Source organism: Ochotona curzoniae, unplaced genomic scaffold (genome assembly GCF_017591425.1).
Source record: "Ochotona curzoniae isolate NIBS_2020 unplaced genomic scaffold, NIBS_Ocur_1.0 contig_66, whole genome shotgun sequence".
Taxonomy (NCBI): Eukaryota; Metazoa; Chordata; class Mammalia; order Lagomorpha; family Ochotonidae; genus Ochotona; species Ochotona curzoniae.
The window spans coordinates 10,227,700-10,248,459 of record NW_024466512.1 but is presented as its reverse complement, the minus strand read 5'-3'; the positions used below and the strand labels follow the sequence as shown (position 1 = coordinate 10,248,459).

General features: G+C 53.6%; 1 protein-coding gene across 2 annotated transcripts in view; it reads right to left on the bottom strand.

Moving 5' to 3' along the window:
- Positions 1-20,760, bottom strand: part of HSPA12A (heat shock protein family A (Hsp70) member 12A) — a 119,306-nt gene that overhangs the window by 47,399 nt on the left and 51,147 nt on the right. Inside the window, exon 1 of one of the 2 annotated variants that reach the window (XM_040991769.1) lies at positions 1,038-1,083. The exons of the other annotated variant lie outside the window; for it this stretch is intronic. Within the exon in view, the coding sequence (XP_040847703.1) occupies positions 1,038-1,080 (43 nt within the window). The 5' untranslated portion in view covers positions 1,081-1,083. Of the gene's footprint in view, positions 1-1,037; positions 1,084-20,760 lie in introns of those variants that run through there. 2 annotated transcript variants of the gene reach the window in all.

Here is a 20,760-nt window from a genome sequence, read left to right as displayed (position 1 = left end):
AGAACGGCCCAGGGCGGGGGATGGCGGGGGACCTCGGCCACCCGCAGCAACGCCGGGAGCGCAGCACCCAGGGCGGCCACATGCTCACCTGACTCAGTTTCTCCGGCTTTAGAGCTCTTTTCCTGCCTGCATTTTGCCTGACCTCTGGGCATTGTCATCTCACCCTCGCAAGGCAGCCCCGCTCCACTCCCGCCAAGGCGCTCAGATCAGGGACACGCGGCGCCCTGATGCGCCCAACTTTCCCCTGCTTGGGACCCGCACGGGGAGCCTGGGAACCCTCTCGTCCCTTCTCCAGTGACAGGAGCCCTTGACTTAGGGCCCCGCTCCCGCTCCTCCCCAGCCCCCTTCCCCTGCTCCCCTCCCACTCCCCGCCCTCCAGCCTAGCCTTAAGGACGCTCCCCAAGGAAAGCGTCCCTGGCACGTTTGCAGAGGTCCATCCTCCGCGCCGGAGTCCCCTCCCCCGTCCCGCTACGCCCTCCCCAAGCCCAGCACATCCCTGGGCCAGGACGAGGAAGCAGGCGAGATGCCATTCGGCCGCAGTGGCAGCCCCCATACCCGGGCGGGACGGTGTGAGGAGACAGGTCCTAACCTCCGATCTCCCCCGCCCCGGCGCCCACCCCCGCCTCGCTGAGTCACAAAAAGGAGCCTCTGACGAGTGAGTGCAGGCCACTGGGCAATCGGCCATTCACCGGCCCTAGCAGGCGACCGAACGGAGGGGTGGTTCTCCCTCCACTCTCACCCGGCCCCACAGGAGGCGCCGCCCCGCGGCTGGAACAGCCTCCTCGGCTGGGACTGCGGTCCCAGCCACGGCATCCGCACCCTGGCCGGGAGAGGAGCTTGTGACCAGCTGTCCACCTCCGGTCCCCGGGGTCCCCCAACCCTGCCACAGCACTGACTCCTGCCCGGTCGGACAGGATGCGGCGGGCGCGCTCGCTTCGCCACGGCTCGGCAGAGGGCTGCAGGGCGCGCGCCCGACCGCGCCTCATCCTTGCCCTGCCCCGCCAGCCGCAGCCGCAGGACCCGCGCCCTGCGCTCACCTCGGGACCCAGCGTCGCTGCCGCCAGCCTCCTTGTCCGCCATGGTTGGAGCAGCCTGGACCCGCGACGCGAGAGGCCCTCGACGCAGCACCCGGCAGGTCCCCAGGCGCGTCCTCCGGGTCTGAGGCAGCGGGCAGCCGGAGCTCCGCGTTGACGCGCGGCCGCCGCAGCCCGGGCTCCTCCCCGGCCCGCCCCGCGCCCCGCCCCGCCAAGCCCGGGACGCGGGCGGAGCGCGGAGGGAGGCGGGCGCCGAGCCCGGCCCGCGCCCCGCCCGCCCCGAGCGCCGCTCCGAGCTCGTCCACTCGCCGGCCAGGGGACCCAGGCAGCGCCCCCGGGCTCTGCGGCTCTCGCGGCTAGCCTGGCGCACGCTTCAGCGAGCGCCAGGGACTGACAGGGCGCTTGAAGCCGGGCGCTGCCTCCGCTCTTTGGAAGGCACCGAGTGGCAGGGCCCAAAGCTTTCAGCAAGCACCGCACGCTGTCCCCGCATCCAGGCCGTGACTGCCAGGCTTGAGACCCGCGCGAGGCGGTGCCCAAGGTACCTCCCCCACACCGCGCCAGGGACTCCATGGCAACTCGGAACCCATCGAGGCGCTGGTGGTGGAGGCAGGGTTTAGCCCCGGCTCTCCTTGAGATCTAAGAATAACGGTATTAATAATGCAAGGCTCCTGCTATGAGGGATGCATACTCCACTGGCTTTAGGCTACTGGATCCCCCACCCCCCCAGCACCATGGCTCTGCCTGCAAAGAGGGCAGGATGGGAGTGTAGTGACCACTCTTGGAGGGTCCCTCCAGGTTGCCTGGCACGGATGTGTGACTTCCTCCTTGCAGATAAGGAGATGGGCTTGGTGGATAGATTTCAATGCACCTGCAGCTGGTAAGCAACAAATCTGGGATTCACCCCTCCCCGCAACCCCCACTGTTCCTCATTTCCTGAGCTGGACACTCTGTCCTGAGGGATGACCAGGACGTGCAGAAGGCTCCTGGGAGATCCCAAGAGACCAGACTCTGCCCAGAACGAGCCATGAAACTGGTCTTCTGTTGTCTGTACAAAATATCCCAGATGCAGAGTGCCTGGCTATGTGTGAAACCACAGCCATGCTAGGTTAGCTTCTATGAGCTCCAAAACCCTCATCTGTGAAATGGAGACACCCACCACCCTCCCCACATGCACATTTCTAAGACTGAAGAGGACGGGAGCCTGGAAAGTGGCAAAACTACTGAGAGAGACTGACTGGACTGGAAGGTGACGGGGTAGGTGCAGATGCCAAGTGCCACATGAAGTCATGCCTGGACAGCAAGCTTCGAAGCATGACACTGATGGAGTCTTTCTGACATTCAGAACCATGCTGGGCATCCCTGACATCCTCTGATGCACAGTGCCAAGCTGTGACTTGAGGGTGAGCCTCAGCACCACGGCCCTATAGGTTCCCCTAGGAAACCATCCTGCCCAGCCTTCCTCCACCCTGGTTACAAGCCCCTTCCACATCGTGCTTGGCACCTCCTTCTTTTCATCTTCTACATCCAGGAATCCTTCAGGGTCTTTGTCCAAGGCTGCCAGCCCAGAGAACTCTTGGGAGAGCATCCCCAGCCCAGGCTCCCAAGAGACATCCTCCTGTCCCTGGAACCACAGTCCCTTTACTGCCTGCTACCCTCAGGCGGACCCGCTATCCATGTGTGAGGACACCCACCTCCCTCCCTGGCTCTCCTGGACTCCTGCCTGACCCTCCTGTTTCATGGTGAGTCTGATCTGCCCCTGCACTGCTCAGCTACAGCAGTCCTCACCCTGACTTCTTTAATCCACACTCTTCCCAACCCCTGCCTCTGCTCTACTGGATTTGCAAAGACGTGCAAGTGTGACATGGTCTCATTACCATAACCCTCCCAATTCCAGGACACCTGCCCTGTACCCCACTGACCAGGGGTCCCCTCCTCATCACGCATCTTCCCCCAAGTGTCACGACATTGACCTTAGCAGCCTGTCAGAAGCAGCAGGAACCCTGAGGCCCCTGCCATCTGCCTCCTGCTATGACAAAGCCCCAGGCACCAGCTGCTCTCACTAGACCTCGGCCACAATGCCATGCAGGCACGTGAGCAGGATGGGAGATGACACGCAGGACCCGGTGCTGGGGGCAGAGAGCAGACAGTTCTAATTTTCAGGGGAGCGGAAGAGGCAGCACACACCATGCTTTGGCTTCAGTGACGGTCACAGCGATTAAACTGCCAGCCAGGTGCAGTGGAGGCCTCACCTAACTCTCAACGACATCCCTCAGTGCTTCGCAGGAGGGAAGAGGGAATGCTGCAAAGGCTGGGGGTTGCTCTAGCTCCCTCTGGCCATCAGCAGCAGGGCTGGAGCACAAGGCCAAACCCATCTGTCTTAATGCCACACATCCTCCTTCGGCCCCTGCAGGCTTCTTCCCCAACAGCAGCCGGAATGGGAGCCTATACAAAGCCACCTCCTGGTGCCTGAAGTTCCTTGGCTTCGTCCACTCTCCATTCCCCAAATGCACACAGACACACTGTCACTGTTTCCTCTAGAATCTCCTTTGGACCATAGCCTATGGCCCCAGAATTTTGCCTACAGGTTGACTATGACAGCAGTGACTCGTAGAACAGAACCAAGATTCAGACTGGCTAAAGCAGCATGAAGCTTTGCAAGGAAAGCCTAGACATAGGTGACTGACTCATGACCTTCAGAGCATTTTAAAAATCCAACCAGAATCAGGGCACCAGGGCCAGGATATCCATCCTGCTCCCCCTTAGGTCACACCCGTCTGATGGGACTCGGACTCCCCCATTAACTTTTTAAAACACGCTTAACATATACAATGCGCGCACCAGTTCGACGGCCGGAGGAAGTTACTTCTCCAGATACCACAGCCACTCAAGCTTGCAATGTAAACTTTGGAAATGCCTCCTCAGGTAATGGAGGCTTATCCAAATATTTTGAGGGGGTAAGAATTCCAGACAGCACAGGATCTTTCTGCTGGTTCCCTTCTCAGCAGCACTTTTAGGATTGCTCAGACCCTGCCCCCCACAGAGGAACTGGTGATGGGGCATTCCAGAACTTGCAGCTCAAGGAGGACAGTGCCCAGTGGACAGAGTTCAGAGAAGGGACCACTGCAGTGATCACATGGCCAGGAGTGCTGGCTGTGAGATGGTGATACCCCTCAGAGCGCAAGAGCCAAGAACCCCTGGTTCTGCCAAAGCACACAGCTCCTCTTCCTCTTCAGCCCACCGCCCAGTGGGTGGCTCACAGCTGAAGTTTGTGGAGGAAATGAGTGGAGGCCCTCAGTATATGTTTGCAGAAGGAATAAGTACATGGTCTAGCAAATGAGTAATGGGGTACAAACCAGAGCCCAGGGAAGCTCAACCTCTTGCTCCAAGTCACACAATCAGCAAGAGAACTAGGGGGCAAACTCCTGTTCTCTCCCTCCTGGCTGAGCCTGACCCATACTGAACCGTGGTGATGACTCATGGGAATGCTGGAGAAGGTACTGGGCCCCCTTCTGGCTCCCACATCGGTGTGTGGGGGTGATGGATAGGCAAGGTCTACCCTCTGTAAGGAGAGTGAATGCCCATGTCCACTTCCTGGGCCCCTCAGCCTCCAGGATCATGCCTCTCTGACTTTCCAGAATCCTGAAACAAGCAAAGGCAGCAGTGTGCACTGGGCAAGACCAGTCTGAATCTCCTGCAGCCTCTCCCTTTATGGTACCACTATCCTGATGACCTGCCCTCTGGGAGCTGCCTTTCTAGAAGCTACTGTTGTCTCCCAGGAGCCTGCAGGCATCCTGGAGAAAGGCAGGTGGATGTGCCCTCCTAGTCAGCTGAGTGTATTCCTGCTGGCAATGAGCCCATGGCCAAAAGCATTTTCCCAGAGAAAAGATGCAAGCAGCCCAAGGGTGAGGGGAGCCTTAGAGTTACCCAGGTCTAACAGCAGCACCCAGGTTGAGGCCTGAGCAAGCCTCCAGACACCTGGATTAGCAATGCAGACAGGTCACTGTCCCTGTTTCCTTCCACCAGTACAACCTGGAGTGGTTTAGCAAGGATGAGCTCAGATAGTGTCTACCTTTGAAGACCCAGGATCCTGGACACAGCCCTTTGGCAGCTGTGGCCCTGCTAACATCATGTCTCTTGCCCCATCTCACATTGCCCATCTAGTAGTGTTAAATAAAAATGGAAATAAAGATAAGCCATGCAAGCTAAAGCCTGAGTATTTTGAACTATCAAGTAAGTCCATTCCATGTTGAAGATTGATTCACTGAGCACGTTCCAATGCCGATTTGCTTCCAAGATTTCCATGGTAAGAAATTTTCATGCTATCATGAACACACTATATAAATGTTAAATGTGCAAATACACAAGAAAATACTCAGAGGGTAAAATAAACAACTTGATAGGCACATATGGTAATGACCCAGCTCACGAATAGCATACTTGTTCCTGATTAAAACAGGTGAACTATGCCGTGATGATGTTTAGGGTTTGTAAGCTGGCAACAACATTCATACTTTTACCCACACACAGACTGCACCATCATAAATTCATTAGTTCAATTCTTCAGAAAGTCATTGGGCAACCCTGAAAACACTTTGACCCATTAATCCTTCTCTTGGACATTTGCTCCATGTCAAAGGACAGGAAGTCTCTGCCCATATTTAAAACATGATTGATGTGAGGGGTCACATGAATGAAGTCACAGATGTTAGTACGCTGGTAGTGAGAACAAGTCACAGGCCACAGGAGAAGTATTTTGCTGACAATTACAACCACTGAATTTATGCCTGTGTGTGCACACACCAGCATGCAACCCTGGTGCAGAAGTTTGTCTCTTTTACTGCTTTGTTTACTCCTTCTTCGTCCGGACTCTCTCCAAGGAAGGCTGGGATCTGTCCTGCCACCACTGATCCTAGTCTCATGTTGTTTGACTTAGTCCCTTCATTGGGTCGCTGCTTTTTTAAAACTAGCTGAAAACAAACTGGCCTGTATGCATGGGAGATCAGACAGCAGCAAACCAGTCAGCTGGTTACAACATGCCCTTTTGACTGTCTTCTGGGCCAAGGAATTTCACATTTGGGCCTGAAATGTCATTCCCCACAAAAGGCCTTCTGAGGCCTGAGCATGAGCTCCAAGCTTGCTGTATGGGCACTCCCGGGCCAAGGGGCCCCCCTCTCTTCTCAGCTAATACCTGCAAGTCTGTGGCCACATCTCAGCCTGTTCTGAGCAGTGTGTCCCTCTGGGGGTCTGACAGATGATCAGACTTTGCAAGCCATTTCAAGAGTCTCAGGAATAGATGTATCATAGGAATGTTTGCTCTGGGCTGGATGAATGCACCTGCAAGGATAGCTGGGTCCTCCCTCCCGACACCTTTCCTTCAATGGCCTGAGGACAGGTAGGAAAGCTCTCCAGGGTTGCATTCCTCAAGTTCACACACATGGGTGAGGTTGGACAAAAACAAAATCATATGAACAGAGAAATGCATTCCAGGCTGAAGCCAGGTAGGCAGAGGAGCGGTGTTGAGGTCATGGTCAAGAACGCCTGCATGGGCTTGATTTCTTGCTGCAGAACTATGGGTACGCATTGTCTCCCCATTTCTCATCTGTAAAATGGGGGTAATAACCACACCTACTTCATGGAATAGCATGAGGATTAAGTGAGCTGATAGAAATGTGCAGAACAAGAACTGACTCAGAGTGACTATGCATTGAATGGTCTGTTCACACCACCACACAGCCAGGTGCAGGAATCCCAGTGATCTGTTTCTGTATCAGCTAATATTTGCATTACATTTGAAAGATCCAGAAGAAATGCACCAGCATATTGATAGTGGTCATCTCTGCAGAATAATATTAGGAGAGATTTATACACTCCCTCATCTTTGTTTAAAAAGGCTTGCTTTATTTATCTGAAGAGCAGAGTGACAGAGAGACAGACAGTGAGAGGAAGGGATCCTCTGTTTGCTGGTTCACTCTCCAAATGACCACACTGGTCAGGGCTGGGTCAAGCTGAAACCAGGAACCTGGAATTCCAACCAGGCCTCTCACCTAGGTGGCAGGGGTTCAGGACACAGGCCATCTCCCACTGTTCTCCCAGTGTACTCCCAAGGATCTGGACCATAAGGGGCAGCCAGGACTCAAACAGGTTCTCTGATAAGGGAAGCCAGCATTACAGTCAGCCCTTAATCCACTGCACCACAATACACATCCCCCACGATACACAACCCACACACACTTTTTTTTTTTAACAAATAACGTGCTTTAAATAAAAATTAAAACTTAATCAATAAATGATTCTTGACAGTAGAAGTGGGAGAGGAAGCTTAGTAGGCATGGAGGATGAGACCAGAAAAACAGGTGCCTAACAGCACAAGGCAGACCCCCAAAACACACGTGGATTTCAGCATCTTTGGAAACCTCCAAAACGCGGTTCAAACATAGAGCCATGCCCTGTCTTCTCAGCGAGGTTGTTAACATTACCTTTCTCTGAGCCTCACTCCACTTTTGGTCCCCTTCCATTCTGCCTGTGTCCAGGCCTCCCCTGGGCAATGCCCTGTGACTTCCAGTGGCCGTCTGTGGATGACCCTTCTCTGAGGTGCTTTGGAACAGCCGCTGGACTGGGTGATTGCTGAGCTGAACTCCAGAAAGCAAAGGACCTCGACCAGAACCACTCAGCCTGCAGGCAATGCAGCTGCACTTCACACCCAGCTCCTCCTCCGGTCAGGCCCACTACTTCACAGCCTAAGCTAGCCAGTAGAGGTCTGCAGGCAGTGCAGGCGGCACCTGTGTTCTGCTTAGAAGCCTTGCTTGTGGTTCATTTGTGTGTTCACTGTGCGTACACATGATGGTGTGTACAGGCCTGCACATGTGATGATGAGTGCATTAGAGGAACACAGGAAGAGAGCATAGTTCTAGAATGTTTCTCAACTACTCTTAAAGGTCTTTTGCTAAAGCAAGAGAAGCTGAATTTCAAGCCAACAAAAAACAAAGAGGATAGACACAAATTAGCACAAAACAGCTAAGTCCGGCCCCTGGAGTAGAATACTTTGGGATAGAGGAGGGCCTGGGTAGACTCAAGGCCCTCGTTTCTGACCACAAGATCCTGGAAGTTCAAATTCAGGAGGAAATACATAGTTGTATTCTTGGTCCCAGGCAGAAGTCACTTCTGCAACCTGGCAGTCAGCCTGCTTATAGCTCGCCTCCTTGAGTAGGGGACACGGCACCTGGGAAGGCAGCCGGCCCTTGTCTCAGCGACCTCAGCAGCTTTGCTCTCATGGCTTCCTTCCCACCCCTCTTCATCCTGTCCTCTGGCGCAGTGCGGAATCAAACTGCTCTGCTAGCCAAGAACATTTCTGTATCCATTAGGACAGTTCCAGCTGCAAATAATAACCCAGAGTCAATAACAAGAGATATATCAGAGGCCATTCTATCCCGCTCTGTGGCTCTGTCCGGTTCTACTGGAGCCTAGACCTCAGGTAGGTGACAAGGTGGCCATTCCACGGGTCCTCTTGAGCTAATGAGTGTCCAGAGGAAGGACAGCATACATCTTCCCCCAGTCACTCGTTGCAGAAGACTCGTTGCTGACCCCTCTTCACTTCTCATTGGACAGAACCAGGTCACATAACCACTAACCACTCTGAAGTCTGTCTGATCCAATCATAGGGATGGATGAATGAATCTGGGCTTACCTCAGAGCTGGAGACAGGGTTGCCCACAGAAGGAAGAACAATAAAGAATAATGGAGGGGGTGAAGGAAATCTGGCACGATGGCTCAATTGGCTAATCCTTCCCTTGCAAACTGTAGTAATCCCATATGGGCACTGGTTTGTATCCCAGCTGCTGCACTTTCAACCCACCTCCCTGCTTGTGGCTTGGGAAAGCTGTAAAGGATGGCCCAAAGCCTTGGGACCCTGCACCTGTGTGGGAAAACCAGAAGAAGCTCCTAACTCCTAGCTTTGGATTGGCTCAGTTCTGGCTGTTGCAGCCATTTGGGGAGTGAATTAGCAGATGGAAGACTTCTTTCTGTCTCTCCTACTGTAAATTTCCCTTTCCAATAAAAATAAATAGATCTTTAAAAAATAAGGAGGAGGACCAGAGGGCACTGGGGGTTGCATGGCCCATGGGGGCCTTGCCAGTGCCCCGTGCTTCATCTCAGCGTAGAGGATGCCCTGAGGTAGACCTCGAAAGTCGGTACTCATAACCCCACCACACCCCAGGATCTGTTCTGCTTCTGCCATGCCAACAGATGTGTTTGCTCCGAGGAATCCCTCCTTGTGGACCCTCAGCCCAAGAGACTGTCTTCTTCAAGACATGATTGACCAGCTTTTCTGGAGACTCCATGAGCAGCCTCATATCCCTCTAGTGTACTCCTTTTCTACAGCTTCAAAATCCAGACTCAGTTTCTGCTGCTGGTCAGGTTGAAGGACACAGAGAACCCATCTTGGTGGGAAGCCTGGGACCACACACGGGGTCCTGGAGTTTAGAACCCGAGGTCAGGAGTCAGATTCCAGATTCTCGGGCAGCCTACAGCTGGCTATGTGGCTTGGGATAAGTCACCAAGTTCTCTGACCTGTTAGTCCCTTGCACCTCCTCCATCCCAGCAGGGATTAGCAGAACCACGTGGACACCCATGCTACAAAACCTCAGTGCGACTGGACACCTGCTCCTAAGCCACCAGCCACCTGCATTCAGTGGATGATCGGTCTTTAAACCACATCAGCTCTCCACACTTCGGTCTCCTCCTTTATGAAGCAAGGCAAGTAGCACCACACAGGGGCTTCTGGAATAATCACACAAAATCACATCTGTGGAACGACTTTCAACTGTTCATGCCACCAAACACAAGCGATTGCTACTCCCTGTATCTGCTGGAAACATTCGCTGATTTCTCCACATAACAACTAAATAAAAGGCATTAAATTGCAAGTATGTACAGTCTTGCTGTGTTTCTAAAAGCACACTCCTACATTCATACTTGGGAGTGGAAGTGGATGTTAAAACACACCCACACTGCACACCCCTGGAAAAGATGGAGGATAGCAGGGTGGATACGAGAAAGAAAAATGGACTTCTCAAGAGGACTTTTTCAAAACAAGAAATTTAAATAAATACATTTTTTAATTGCCTTGATCTAGCAGGTTAAGGTAGAAGAGGACAGACGGGCAAGAAGGAGAAAGTGTGGAAGCCTAAGAAGAGACAAGATAGATGTTGGAAGCACCTACCCTGACTACAAGCAAGGGAGGGCTGAGGAGGAAGCAAGGCAGGATGCTGGCTATGATGAGGGTAAAACTAGGGTTGAATTTCGCTTAGCTACTCGTGAATGTCCCTTTTGCACTTTTCCAAGCAACTGCAGGGAAGTTTCAATTTACTTTCCATTGACTGATCTGGGGCCCATCGCTAGCTCTGGAGATAAACAGGGAGCTAAAGCCAGCCCAAGCTGAGCGATGGCCTGGCTCTTACAGATCACAAGTATTCTTTGAGCTCCTGGCGGTGCCAGGTCCTGTGCTGGGACTCCAGGCAAGGTAGAGCTGGCAATGTGGCATAAGCCTGTCCCTGCCTCTTTCTGTCATCATGGTGCTCACCATCCCTCCGAAATTGTCCCTTGTAGCCCCTCAGACCCTCGTCCATGTGGTGGTCTCCTAACCTTGGTCCCTCCTCTACTATGCCACCAAAGTGCCTGTCCATTGGGCACAGAGTTCAGCATGCCTGGTGGCCTAACTTCAGGCTTAACTTCCTCCACTCTCCCAAGAAGACACCATGATGCCCATGTTCTAGGGCCCAGTCCAGAATCCTTCCTCATTACATATCCTGTGCCCACAGTATTAGGCTTGCAAAACCAACCAAGGCCCTTTTTCACCTTAAAATCTCCCATTCTTCAAAGTCTGGGCATTGCTGTTTGGGGCAGCCCTCCCTGGCACTGATCCACTCTTGCCTGAAAGCTAACCCTCCCCTCTCTAAAGGCCTGTATCACACCAACTCTGCATAACTTCTGTATATCTGTCCTGCCACTCAGTGGCTACCAGCTCACCTCATAGTACCTACATCATGGTCAGCTCACACAGTTCCAGACATGTAGGGTCAATACATGAGTCCATTGCTGATGGTGACAGAGTGAACAGGGGTGGAAAGACATGTCCTGATGGGGAAGGGACCATCAACACCACCTCTCTCATGCTATAATTACTTTGAGTGTAAGCTTACTACTGCCGAAGGAACTGTCTTTATTGGTTGATTGATTGTCATCTCATGGCAGCTGAAGTCAAATGCTCTTTTAGCTAAGATTTTAAAGTCCTGGCTCTCCACTTCCCATCCTTGGAAAACAATGGAGGACAGCCTGAGTCCTTCCACCCCTGCACCCATGTGGGAGTCCTGGAAGACACTCCAGGATCCTGGCTTTGGTCTGGCCCAATTCCAGCTGTTGTGGCCATTTGCAGGTGAACCAAGAGATGGAAGATCACTCCGCCTCTTGAGCAGACAAATCTTAAGGAAAAGGCATACTGTCAGTTATTACAAAAAGACTCTCCTGTGAACACACCAACCAGCAATCCCACTGCTTACACACAACAGTCCCAGCACACCTGCATCTTCTGTGCTCTACATGGGCAGCACAGTGAGAGGCGCTCCAGTCTCTCTCGCCCATAGACCCAGCTTCCCGGAATCTGCGCAGAACCATCTCAGCAGGATGGAGCTGGGAAACCCTGAGCTTGGCAAAGCCAAAGCTGGCTCTAGTCCCAGCTTGAGGCCATCTCCAGGCAGGCACAAAAGGGTCATTTTTCTTTCCCTCATGTACAAAATGTGCTCTGGACAGGGAGTTTTTCTGAGTTATGAGATTCAATACGATTGGAAAAGATCATCTGAGGTTTTCCAAGAAAGTCAGAATTTCAAGACAGTATAGACTGAAGCTTTATTTTTGTCTCCCACAATCATGAATTATGAAAGTTGCTGGCTGCAAGCTGGGAGAACAGCAAGCTTTTGTAGGGAAAGGAAAAGTCTACGGAAGATGTGGACATTGACAGGGGCCTCTGAGCTGTAGGAAGGGTTCAGACAGGCACTGCCTCACTTCCCTGTGTGTCTGGGTGCAGCAGGAGGCACCAGTGCAAGAAAGGCTGTGTCTGTAGCTTCGAGAGAGAGGCAAGACTGGGACTTGGCCAGTACCAATACTGAGTCTTCTAGGACCCCTGCCCCGGTGGGCTTCTGTTCCAGCTGTGAGTTCTGGCTCTTTGCTTACTTTAAACATTTATTTCTTTGGAAAGCAGAAATACTGAGAAAGAGATAGAGACAAGGAGATAGGGAAAGAAGAGAGATCTTCCATCCACTGGTTCAGTCTCCAAATGGCTGCAATAGTCCAGGCTAGATCAGGTTGAAGCCACGAGCCAGGAACTCCATCTGGGTCTCCCCCATGGATGGCTTTCCCAGCAGCATTAATAGGCAGCTAGATCGGAAGTGGAGCAGCTGAAACTTGAACTGGCATTCCATATGGGATGGCAAGCAGTGGCTTAACCTGCCGTGTCAGAACGTCAGCCTCTTTTAGTTCTTGAAAAGTCACCTTTTGCTAAAGCCCACCCTCTGATCCTACAGAAGCCCTGACTCCACACAGATGAACACTTGGACTTTGCAGCCCCTATCTAAGATTCAACCTACAAATACAGAACAACAGTACAGAGAGTACAAGTGGCACACATGGTTGTTCTAGGCAAGAGCGTATGCTAACGGATATGGACTCTGCATCCACAGGAGGGAAGGAAGGAAGGAAATCCCTATGCAGTTACACTGCTAAGTTAAACCCAGCAAAGTACAAGGACAAGGTGAGAGACTATTCTATATATGTAGCCAAGCTGTGCTCCTGGATGGGCTTTCATCCCCTCCAGGAAGATTCTTGATGTCCCATCCTGCACCAGCATCCAGAACCAGAGAAAGCAACACGCAGTCCCTCTGCATCAGCAGCAAGAGTCAGGAGCCCTAGGGCACATGGCCAGGACTGCCCAAGGCCTGTCTGCTTTGCTGCCCTAGTGCCTTTCAAGGCTGGAAGTGACAGAAAAGAATTAACCTGGATTGTTATTCCCTCCTCCATGATTCAGTCAGCCTGGTCTGGCTCATGGGAATGCCCTTCTTTTAATCATGTTTCTCTTCCAAATCACTCTTGCTAGGAGCAAAGAATGCCATTCATGTAGCATTTGCTCAGATTATCTCTTATCTCTTCCAGCCTTATAATTTAATAAACCAACATTTTTGTAGAGAGGTTTTCTTTGGATAAAATGCTGGGAGCTAAAAAGAGAAAGTCAAGACTTGGCACAGTAGCCTAATGGTTAAAGTTCTTGCCTCGTGCATGCCAGGATACCATATGAGTGCTGGTTCTAGTCCCTACAGCTCTGCTTCCCATCCAGCTCCCTGATCATGGCCTGGGAAATCAACCAAAGACAGCCCAAAGCCTTGGGACCCTGCACCCACATGAGATACCTGGAAGAAGCTCCTGGCTCCTGGCTTTGGATTGGCTCAGCTCAGCTCTGAGCATTGAGGCCACTTGGTGAGTGAATCAATGGGCAAAAGATCTTCCTCTCTTTCTCTCCCCCTCTCTGTATATCTGACTTTCCAATAAAAGTAAATCTTAGAGAGAGAGAGGTGGCTTTCTCTCTCGCTCGCTCTCTTTCTCTCTTTCTCTCTCTCTCTCTCACACACACACACACAGAAGGGAAACTCAGCAAGGCAACAGCTATGGTCCCCTCCATACCTACAGCCCTGTATGCATGGCCTTGGGCAGACAACAGTGTAGGGGGAAGGTTGCAGGCTGCTGTGCCCCCTCCACTATATCCGCTGTGCCCCCTTCTCTCTAGACTGATTTGCAGGGGGATTAGCCCTAGAGACACAGGGCCTGGAGGAGACGACAAAGAGGAAGCTAGAGGACAAGGGCCTGGGACAGCAAAGCTGGGAGGGACAGAGGGCTGCTTGGGAGAGGGTGGGGTGCTAACCTTCTGCCCACCCTGATTCACCATGCCCATTTGCCTTCCCACCACTTGGGCAGAATGAATCTTCCAGGAGTCATTGGATTGGAAGGGCAGCCTTCCTGGCATTACTCACTCCCCTGTCCCTAGCCAGCAGCCACATGCCTGCTGCAGGGGGACTGTAACAGAAACCCCAGGAAGGAGATGCCCTGGTCTCTGTGGCATCTGGACCCAGACCACTGCTTCTCCTGACACCCTCCACCTCTAGCACTCAACCTGGGTTAGTGTATTGTAAGCTAACTCCCATCTTTGCCAAGCCCTGCTCCCCCAGCTCTACACCTGCTAACAGTTCCCTCTTCCACCAGTCACTTCCTCTCCTCATCTCTCACACCCCTCCCCCCCCCCCCATGCCATGGGCAGGATACATAGTAACTGCGAAAACAGTCTGGCAGCTGCCCCAACCGATCAACATATAATTATCCTGTGGCTCTGCAGTTTCTCTCTGATGCATGCATCCAAGTGAACCGAAAACCAAAGTTTACACAAGAACTTGTACATCAGTGTTAAGAGCTTCACTACTCACAAGAGCCAAGAGCTGGATCCAATTCAGATCCAGCAACAGATGAATGGGCAGACACAACTCAGCATGGTCTACCCACACTGTGGAGTATTACTTGGCCACCAATAGAAATCAAGCACGCGTGTAAGCAGCATTGGGAAGTAATCTTGAGGATTTTACACTAAAGAAAAGATGGCAGGCACCGAAATCCTTGCATCGTATGACTGCTCACGTGAAATTTCCCTGGTAGGCAAAGCAGAGGCAGAGTGAAGGTTGCTAGGGGCTGGGGGTGGGGGTGAGGGGCACCACAGTTCTCCTCGGGATGGTAGAAATGTTCTGAGACTCTCAACAGTGCAGGCTGTGCAGCACAGCAAGTAGACACACACAACAACAGCAAAGCATGAATGAAACACTTCCAAGCAGTGAATTTTATGGAATGTGGATTATGTCCCCTCTTCATCATCTTTTTTAAGCAATCAGCTGGAGTCACTCTGATCTTGCCCCCAGCATAGCACCTGCTGCCAGGCAAGCCTGTTCCTCTGAGGTGTCTAACTCAAGTCCCTGTTCCCCCAGACCCACTGGGCTCTGTGCCACCCACGCTGCCCAGGGAGGAAGGGACACACTTTCCTGTCCTCGCTGGCCTGGCCAGGGGCTCGTGCTGTGGTTCTCCCTGCCCCCAGAGACCCCTGCTGTACAATTTCAGACCTCTGGGGGGAGGCGGGGCGGCGGGCCGCTGGCAGACAAGAAGGCAGCTCGCATCCAGCACAGCACCTTCAGCCCTTCGATGTTGGACTGTGCAAGTCTCTTTCTGTGGCCACAACCAGGCTGTCTTCCCCGAGTCACCTAGCCTTCCCCTTCCTCCAGCTACACACGAAGACCCTCCATGCAGAGCTTTGAGATGCCTTCTCCACACTCAGGCAAGCCCAAGTGAGGCTTCCTGGATCCTGCTAAAGGATGGTGCATCTTCCTTCCCTCCAGCCCAGGAAGGTCAAGTGCTAACTACAAGGCAGCCAGGTCAGGGGCTTGTGGCCTCCCGTTTGCAAAGACTGGGGGTGAAGGGTCCCAGTTTTGAGGATTAGGGACAGGGGCAGCCGAAGCTCTGGGAGCTGGTCACCAGGAGCGGTGTCCTGGCTGGCTCTGACTTTCCCAGGGAAGTGACTTTTCACACCGCCCAGACCCTAGTCCAACATTGGCTTAATGTTCAAGTGCCTCATTTATGACCAGGACGTGAGCCTCTTCTTGGCTCACAAACATGCTAATTAGGTTTAGGCAGAAGAGCTCAATAAATTAGAGTTGAATAGCTATTGATTCAGTTATCATCTTTTCTGCAGATGAGAGCGGAGAGGGGGAGGGACAAGGTAGCGCACTAGCCGTGTTCTACTGACTGCTTTGTGTCCTTACTAATTTGAGTCTTTGTTGCTGTTAAGAAAATGTAGGTGGAGGAAGGGACTTTAGGGAGCTCAGGCCTCCGCTCCTTGTGTTCACCTCCCTAGTGCTGTGGGGCAGTGGGTTAAGCTGCTGATTCCAATAATAGCATTTCAAGTCCTGTTTGTTCTTCTTCCCATCCAGGCCCCTGCTAATGCACCTGGAAAAGCAGTGGAAGATGATCCAAGTGTCTGTGCTCCTGACATCAACGTGAAGGACCTGGCTGGAGTCCCACGCTCTCAGCTCTGACCTATCCCAGTACTGACAATTGTAGCCATTTGGGGCTTGAACCAGCAGATGGAAGGTATCTCTCTCTCTCTCTCTCTCTCTCTCTCTCTCTCTCTCTCTCTCTCGATCTGTGTGTATGTGTGTGTGTCCCCTTCTCTGTCTGCTACTCTGTCTTTCAAATAAACAAAATTAATTAACTTTCAGAAACAACAAGTCTGAAGGAACAGGTGCAATGGAGGAGAAAAACCAAAGCTCAGAGAGGCTAGGGACTCTGTGCTCACACAGCCTCTAAAACTAGATCAGAGACCTCCAGTAGTCACAGAGAGTGTGGGCTCTGTGGCCTCCTGTGAGCCCTCTTGGTCGGGGTTAACGTGATTTCTCTGGATGAAAGGCTTCCTGCAGAACTGGCAACCCCAGCAGAAGGAGCACGCATGGCAAGATTGGCACAGAGGCCACCCTCCAGTGCTTGTGGCATGGCTGAGCAGAAACCTGGCCTATAGCAGGCTGGACGAACGAGAACCCCTCTTGGGTTCAGGAATGATGAGATGCCCAGAGAGGGATCCAGGTCACCAGCTCAAAACCAGGAGGCCCCCAGCGGCAGCAGGAAGCAGAGCTCAGGAGGCTACAAGGGTGGGGGTGGATGAGAAGGAAACTCAGGCAAAATGGGAGGAAACAGGCGGCAGAGACACTCTAAGCTCTCGATCCTCCGGGCTTACCCAAAACCAAAAGGAACAAAAGGTTAAACAGACAGCTCTGGCTTCCTGAGGGCCCCCCAGCTCCCATCTCCTCCCTTGCGCATCCCCTAACTCTGTCTCTAAGCAGTTTCTGTCTTGGGGAAGGAGGGACCCAACCCCCTTCTCTGACCTCCATCTCTGAAGTTGCTTCAAATAAAAAAGTTTCAACCACCACCTAATGTCCATTCTGAGGAAGCTGTAGGCTGCTCACGACCTCTTTGGGGGAGACTCTGTGGGTGGGGGATGGGGTGGCAGGGTTTGGTGTCCATTCCCAGGGGTGTTCACAGGACCCAGGTTTACAACCCCTGAGCAGGTGGAAGCTCCTGGCAAGAGGAGACTGAAGGGGAGGAAGCAAGGCCACACATACATGGATGTGGGCAATGGCTGCCCTGGGTTCAATGCCACCAAGACAGTGCACACCTGTAGTTCAAGGGCCCCATGCATCTTGCCCTCTACAGGGGGGACTGGTGGGCTGCCCCACTAATCTGGCTCCAGACAGAGACACATTCATAGAGTAAATAAAAGCAAAGGAAGCTCTCCTAGAGCCAGTGCCCTCAGCAAACACTGGCTGGAAGAGGAGGGAAGGAGGCCCCATGGGAAACTGGGATCAGAGGTCCAAAACTGAAACCTCGGGGTGAGCCCAGCAGCAGGGCCAGCAGCAGGCCTGGAGAGTGCAGGTCCCCTCCGGGAGCTCAAAGGGAGATAGGAGTCAGAACAAGATTGTAAACTGTGTGAGAGGCCAGGCAACGCCGGGGTCTGAGTCACATCCAGGGCATGGACTGAGGGGTCCCTGGAGGATGTTTCCAGAATGAAGAAATCCAGGAGGATGCCATGGCAATTGCAAAATCTCGTCCCAGGGAACGCCGGCTGCTGGGATGCCTGGTGGACTCAAAGCAAGGGAGGGGGAGGAGTGGCCGGTAGTTCCCTCTGCAGCCCAGTGGCATCTCTCTGGGTCAAGCAGAACTTGGGCCCAGCCCCATGTCTGGAGGGCCACTTTGGGAAGGGGAAAGGAGAATTCCCAAAGGAGCTTTCAGTTCCAGAAATGCGGTTAGGAGTCAGGATAAAATGGATGTCCTCAGGCCACCTCCAGGACAGCCAGGCTACTTCAGGGACTATGCCCTCTCAGGCAGGGCCACACCTAAACATTGCCATCTAATTCCCCATTTTCCATTTCCTGGGTGAGCTGTGCCTGTCTGTGGGAGTGCACAGAGCCAGCGTGGATTTGACCTGTGCTATGGGCAGGTGTGGGGGTGATCCCAGGATGGGGTACAAGTAGCACTGAAGACCACAATGGTTCCACCTTGGGACACCAAGCCAACCCAGTGGAAATGTCCACAAGAAGCTGGGTCACAGGGGGACCACGCACATAAGAGGATGCGAGAATTCCTGAAGCCGACAGGTGCAGGCGTTGATCCTGGAAACTGCAGGAAGGGAGAAGACAGGAAGGCCCTGGACCAAGTCCAGCAGGAGATGGACCAGTCCAGCAGGAGATGGGACAGGAGGACTAGGAAGAGCTGGGACTCAGGGTTGGCTAGCTGGTGACCACGGTTAACTTCCCTTCTCCTTGTGCCCTGGCCATGCTGCCATGCCTCACAGTGTGCCCAGCCAAGGCAGCCAGGGGCAGCCTGAGGAACTCACTCCCTGCCCAACCCCAGTTTATCCCACAGAGAGAAACCCAGCCTGGCTCTGGCCCATGTGGCACTCACGCTGCCTGTGATGATGGTGGTGAGGAAGATTATGGTCCCAGTTGTGGTCACAGAGTGGGAGACATGGAGCTGGCAGATCTACCTACAAGTGAGGATGCTATCACTGATCAGAGGAGGGACCTGAGCAGGCGGCCTACCCTCCTTGACCTTGAGCACCGTTGGTCATGACATGTAGTTGTGTGTCGTGTGCCACAGAGCAAGCACCCTGTGAGCATCCGAGAGGACCCTAGCTGAATACCTGCAGCCTGGTGTATGTCCCAGCCCCGCAGTTAGGAACTTGGGAGGAAGGCATACTCAGGCTTTGTCCCTCATCTGGACAGCCCCACACGTGCACAGACATGCAAGCACTCCAACATACACTTCTGCCTCCTCCAACATGCAGCCCTGCAGAGAGGCTATGCCATGGCAGTAGGATCTGGGCCAGGAGGGGGCATGGAAAGGGAGGTCATGTCTCACTCTTAGTCCAGACCACCAGGCCCACCACTTAAGAAGCTCCTCCCCCAAGGCCTGTGCTTTTCCCAGGTAGCTGTGGCCCTGATGCACCCCTGGATCCCTGCGGGTCACATTCCTGGCCACCGCTTCCACCAGTGGATGGTGCTGCCCAAGGAATAGGTGCAACTGTAATCTCCATCTCCCCTGAGGCCTCACGCCACCCCGCTCAGCAAGCCATCCACCGCTGGCCCTTCCGGGCACCTCCTACTGGACACAGCCTGTCCTACCAGGCCAGGGACAGTGCCTATCCCACCGGGCTACCCCCAACCCCTATACACACCCTTTCCTCCCAGCTGTGTTGCTTCTTTGCTTTGTTCCTCCTCACGTGGCGTGTGGTTGTCTCTGCTGAATCTCTCCTGACTGGTGTTGTCACAAAAGCCTGGCCTGTTCTTCTCAGTGCCTGGGTCAGACGCCAGTAACAGCCATTGAGGTCATTCCCCAAGCCCTCCCCAGGTACTAAGAGCAGAATGGGGGTAGAGAGTGGTTCCTACATTGCCCACAGGGCTGTATAGGCAACCCTGTGAGCGTCCCCCTCCACCTTACAGGTGAACGAGGATCTTAAGGGCAAGTCCCAAGGACACTCAGGGACCCTAGCCAGTAAGACGGGTGCCTGAGGCTGGAATTCCTGCCTGTCCTGGCTGCCAAGCCAGCTTCCTGTCACTGCCTGCTGCCTCTCCTACAGAGCCTTGGGGAGGAAGTAGGGCTGTGAACGAGGAAGGGCCCCTGCCTCACTCGCAGCAGGGAACAGGAAGCCCAACGCTGACTGTGAAACTGTTTCCTGCCTGGTTCTAGGACACATGTCTGATCTTGGGCTGGGACTTGGGACTTAGACAGCCTGGGACAGGACGACGGAGGGAGGAGCTGCCACAGGGGCCCGCAGGGTGCAGGATGGGAACCAGCCCTGTTCCTAACTGTGGTGAGAGAGCTGCAGGAGCAGAATATGCTGGGTAAGTGATGATAAGAGCACTTCAAGCCCTTCCCAACACCACTGCCCAGAGAATGGGCCTGGTCTGACCTGGCCCTGCCAGAGGGCCTCTCTGCCCAGGGCATCTGTGCCAGCCACATCTGCGGTTGCTTCTGGGCTGCAAGGCTGGGCCTTCCAGGTGCCTCCCAAACACAGAGGCACCTGAGTTTGATGTCACCAATGACTGGGCAGGGGCAGCTGATGAAAGACATGAGTGTGACTTCTAGGTGATGGTGGACAGAAGCTTCAGATCCTCTTGCCGTCCTTCGGATGCTGTCGGGCCTTCAGTTAAAGGAAGGAGCTGATGTTGCAGTGACTGCCCCAGCGCCCTTGAGGGATGCCAGCATCCAAGCCAAGCGCCCCTGCTCCTGGTTCCCACATCCCTGTCCTTGATGGCTGCTGTAACTCTCCCTGGACAGCATCTTTGGGTTCCACCCTCTTTACGTTTTCTGTAGAATACCGTCTCTCAGGCAGCCAGCTGGGAGTGTGATGTCAAGCGCACGCCCAGATGCGTGGACACCTGGCAGAGCCTCGGGATTCTTCTCTAGGCCAGTGCTGTCTTGCTGCCCCTAGCTTTCGGCTTCCCCACACCGTTCTCCTCATCTCCGACCCTCTCCTGGGCAGGGTGGAATGCTCTCCACCACCTTCCCACCTCCGGGGAGCATCGTTTTCATGGTACCCTCA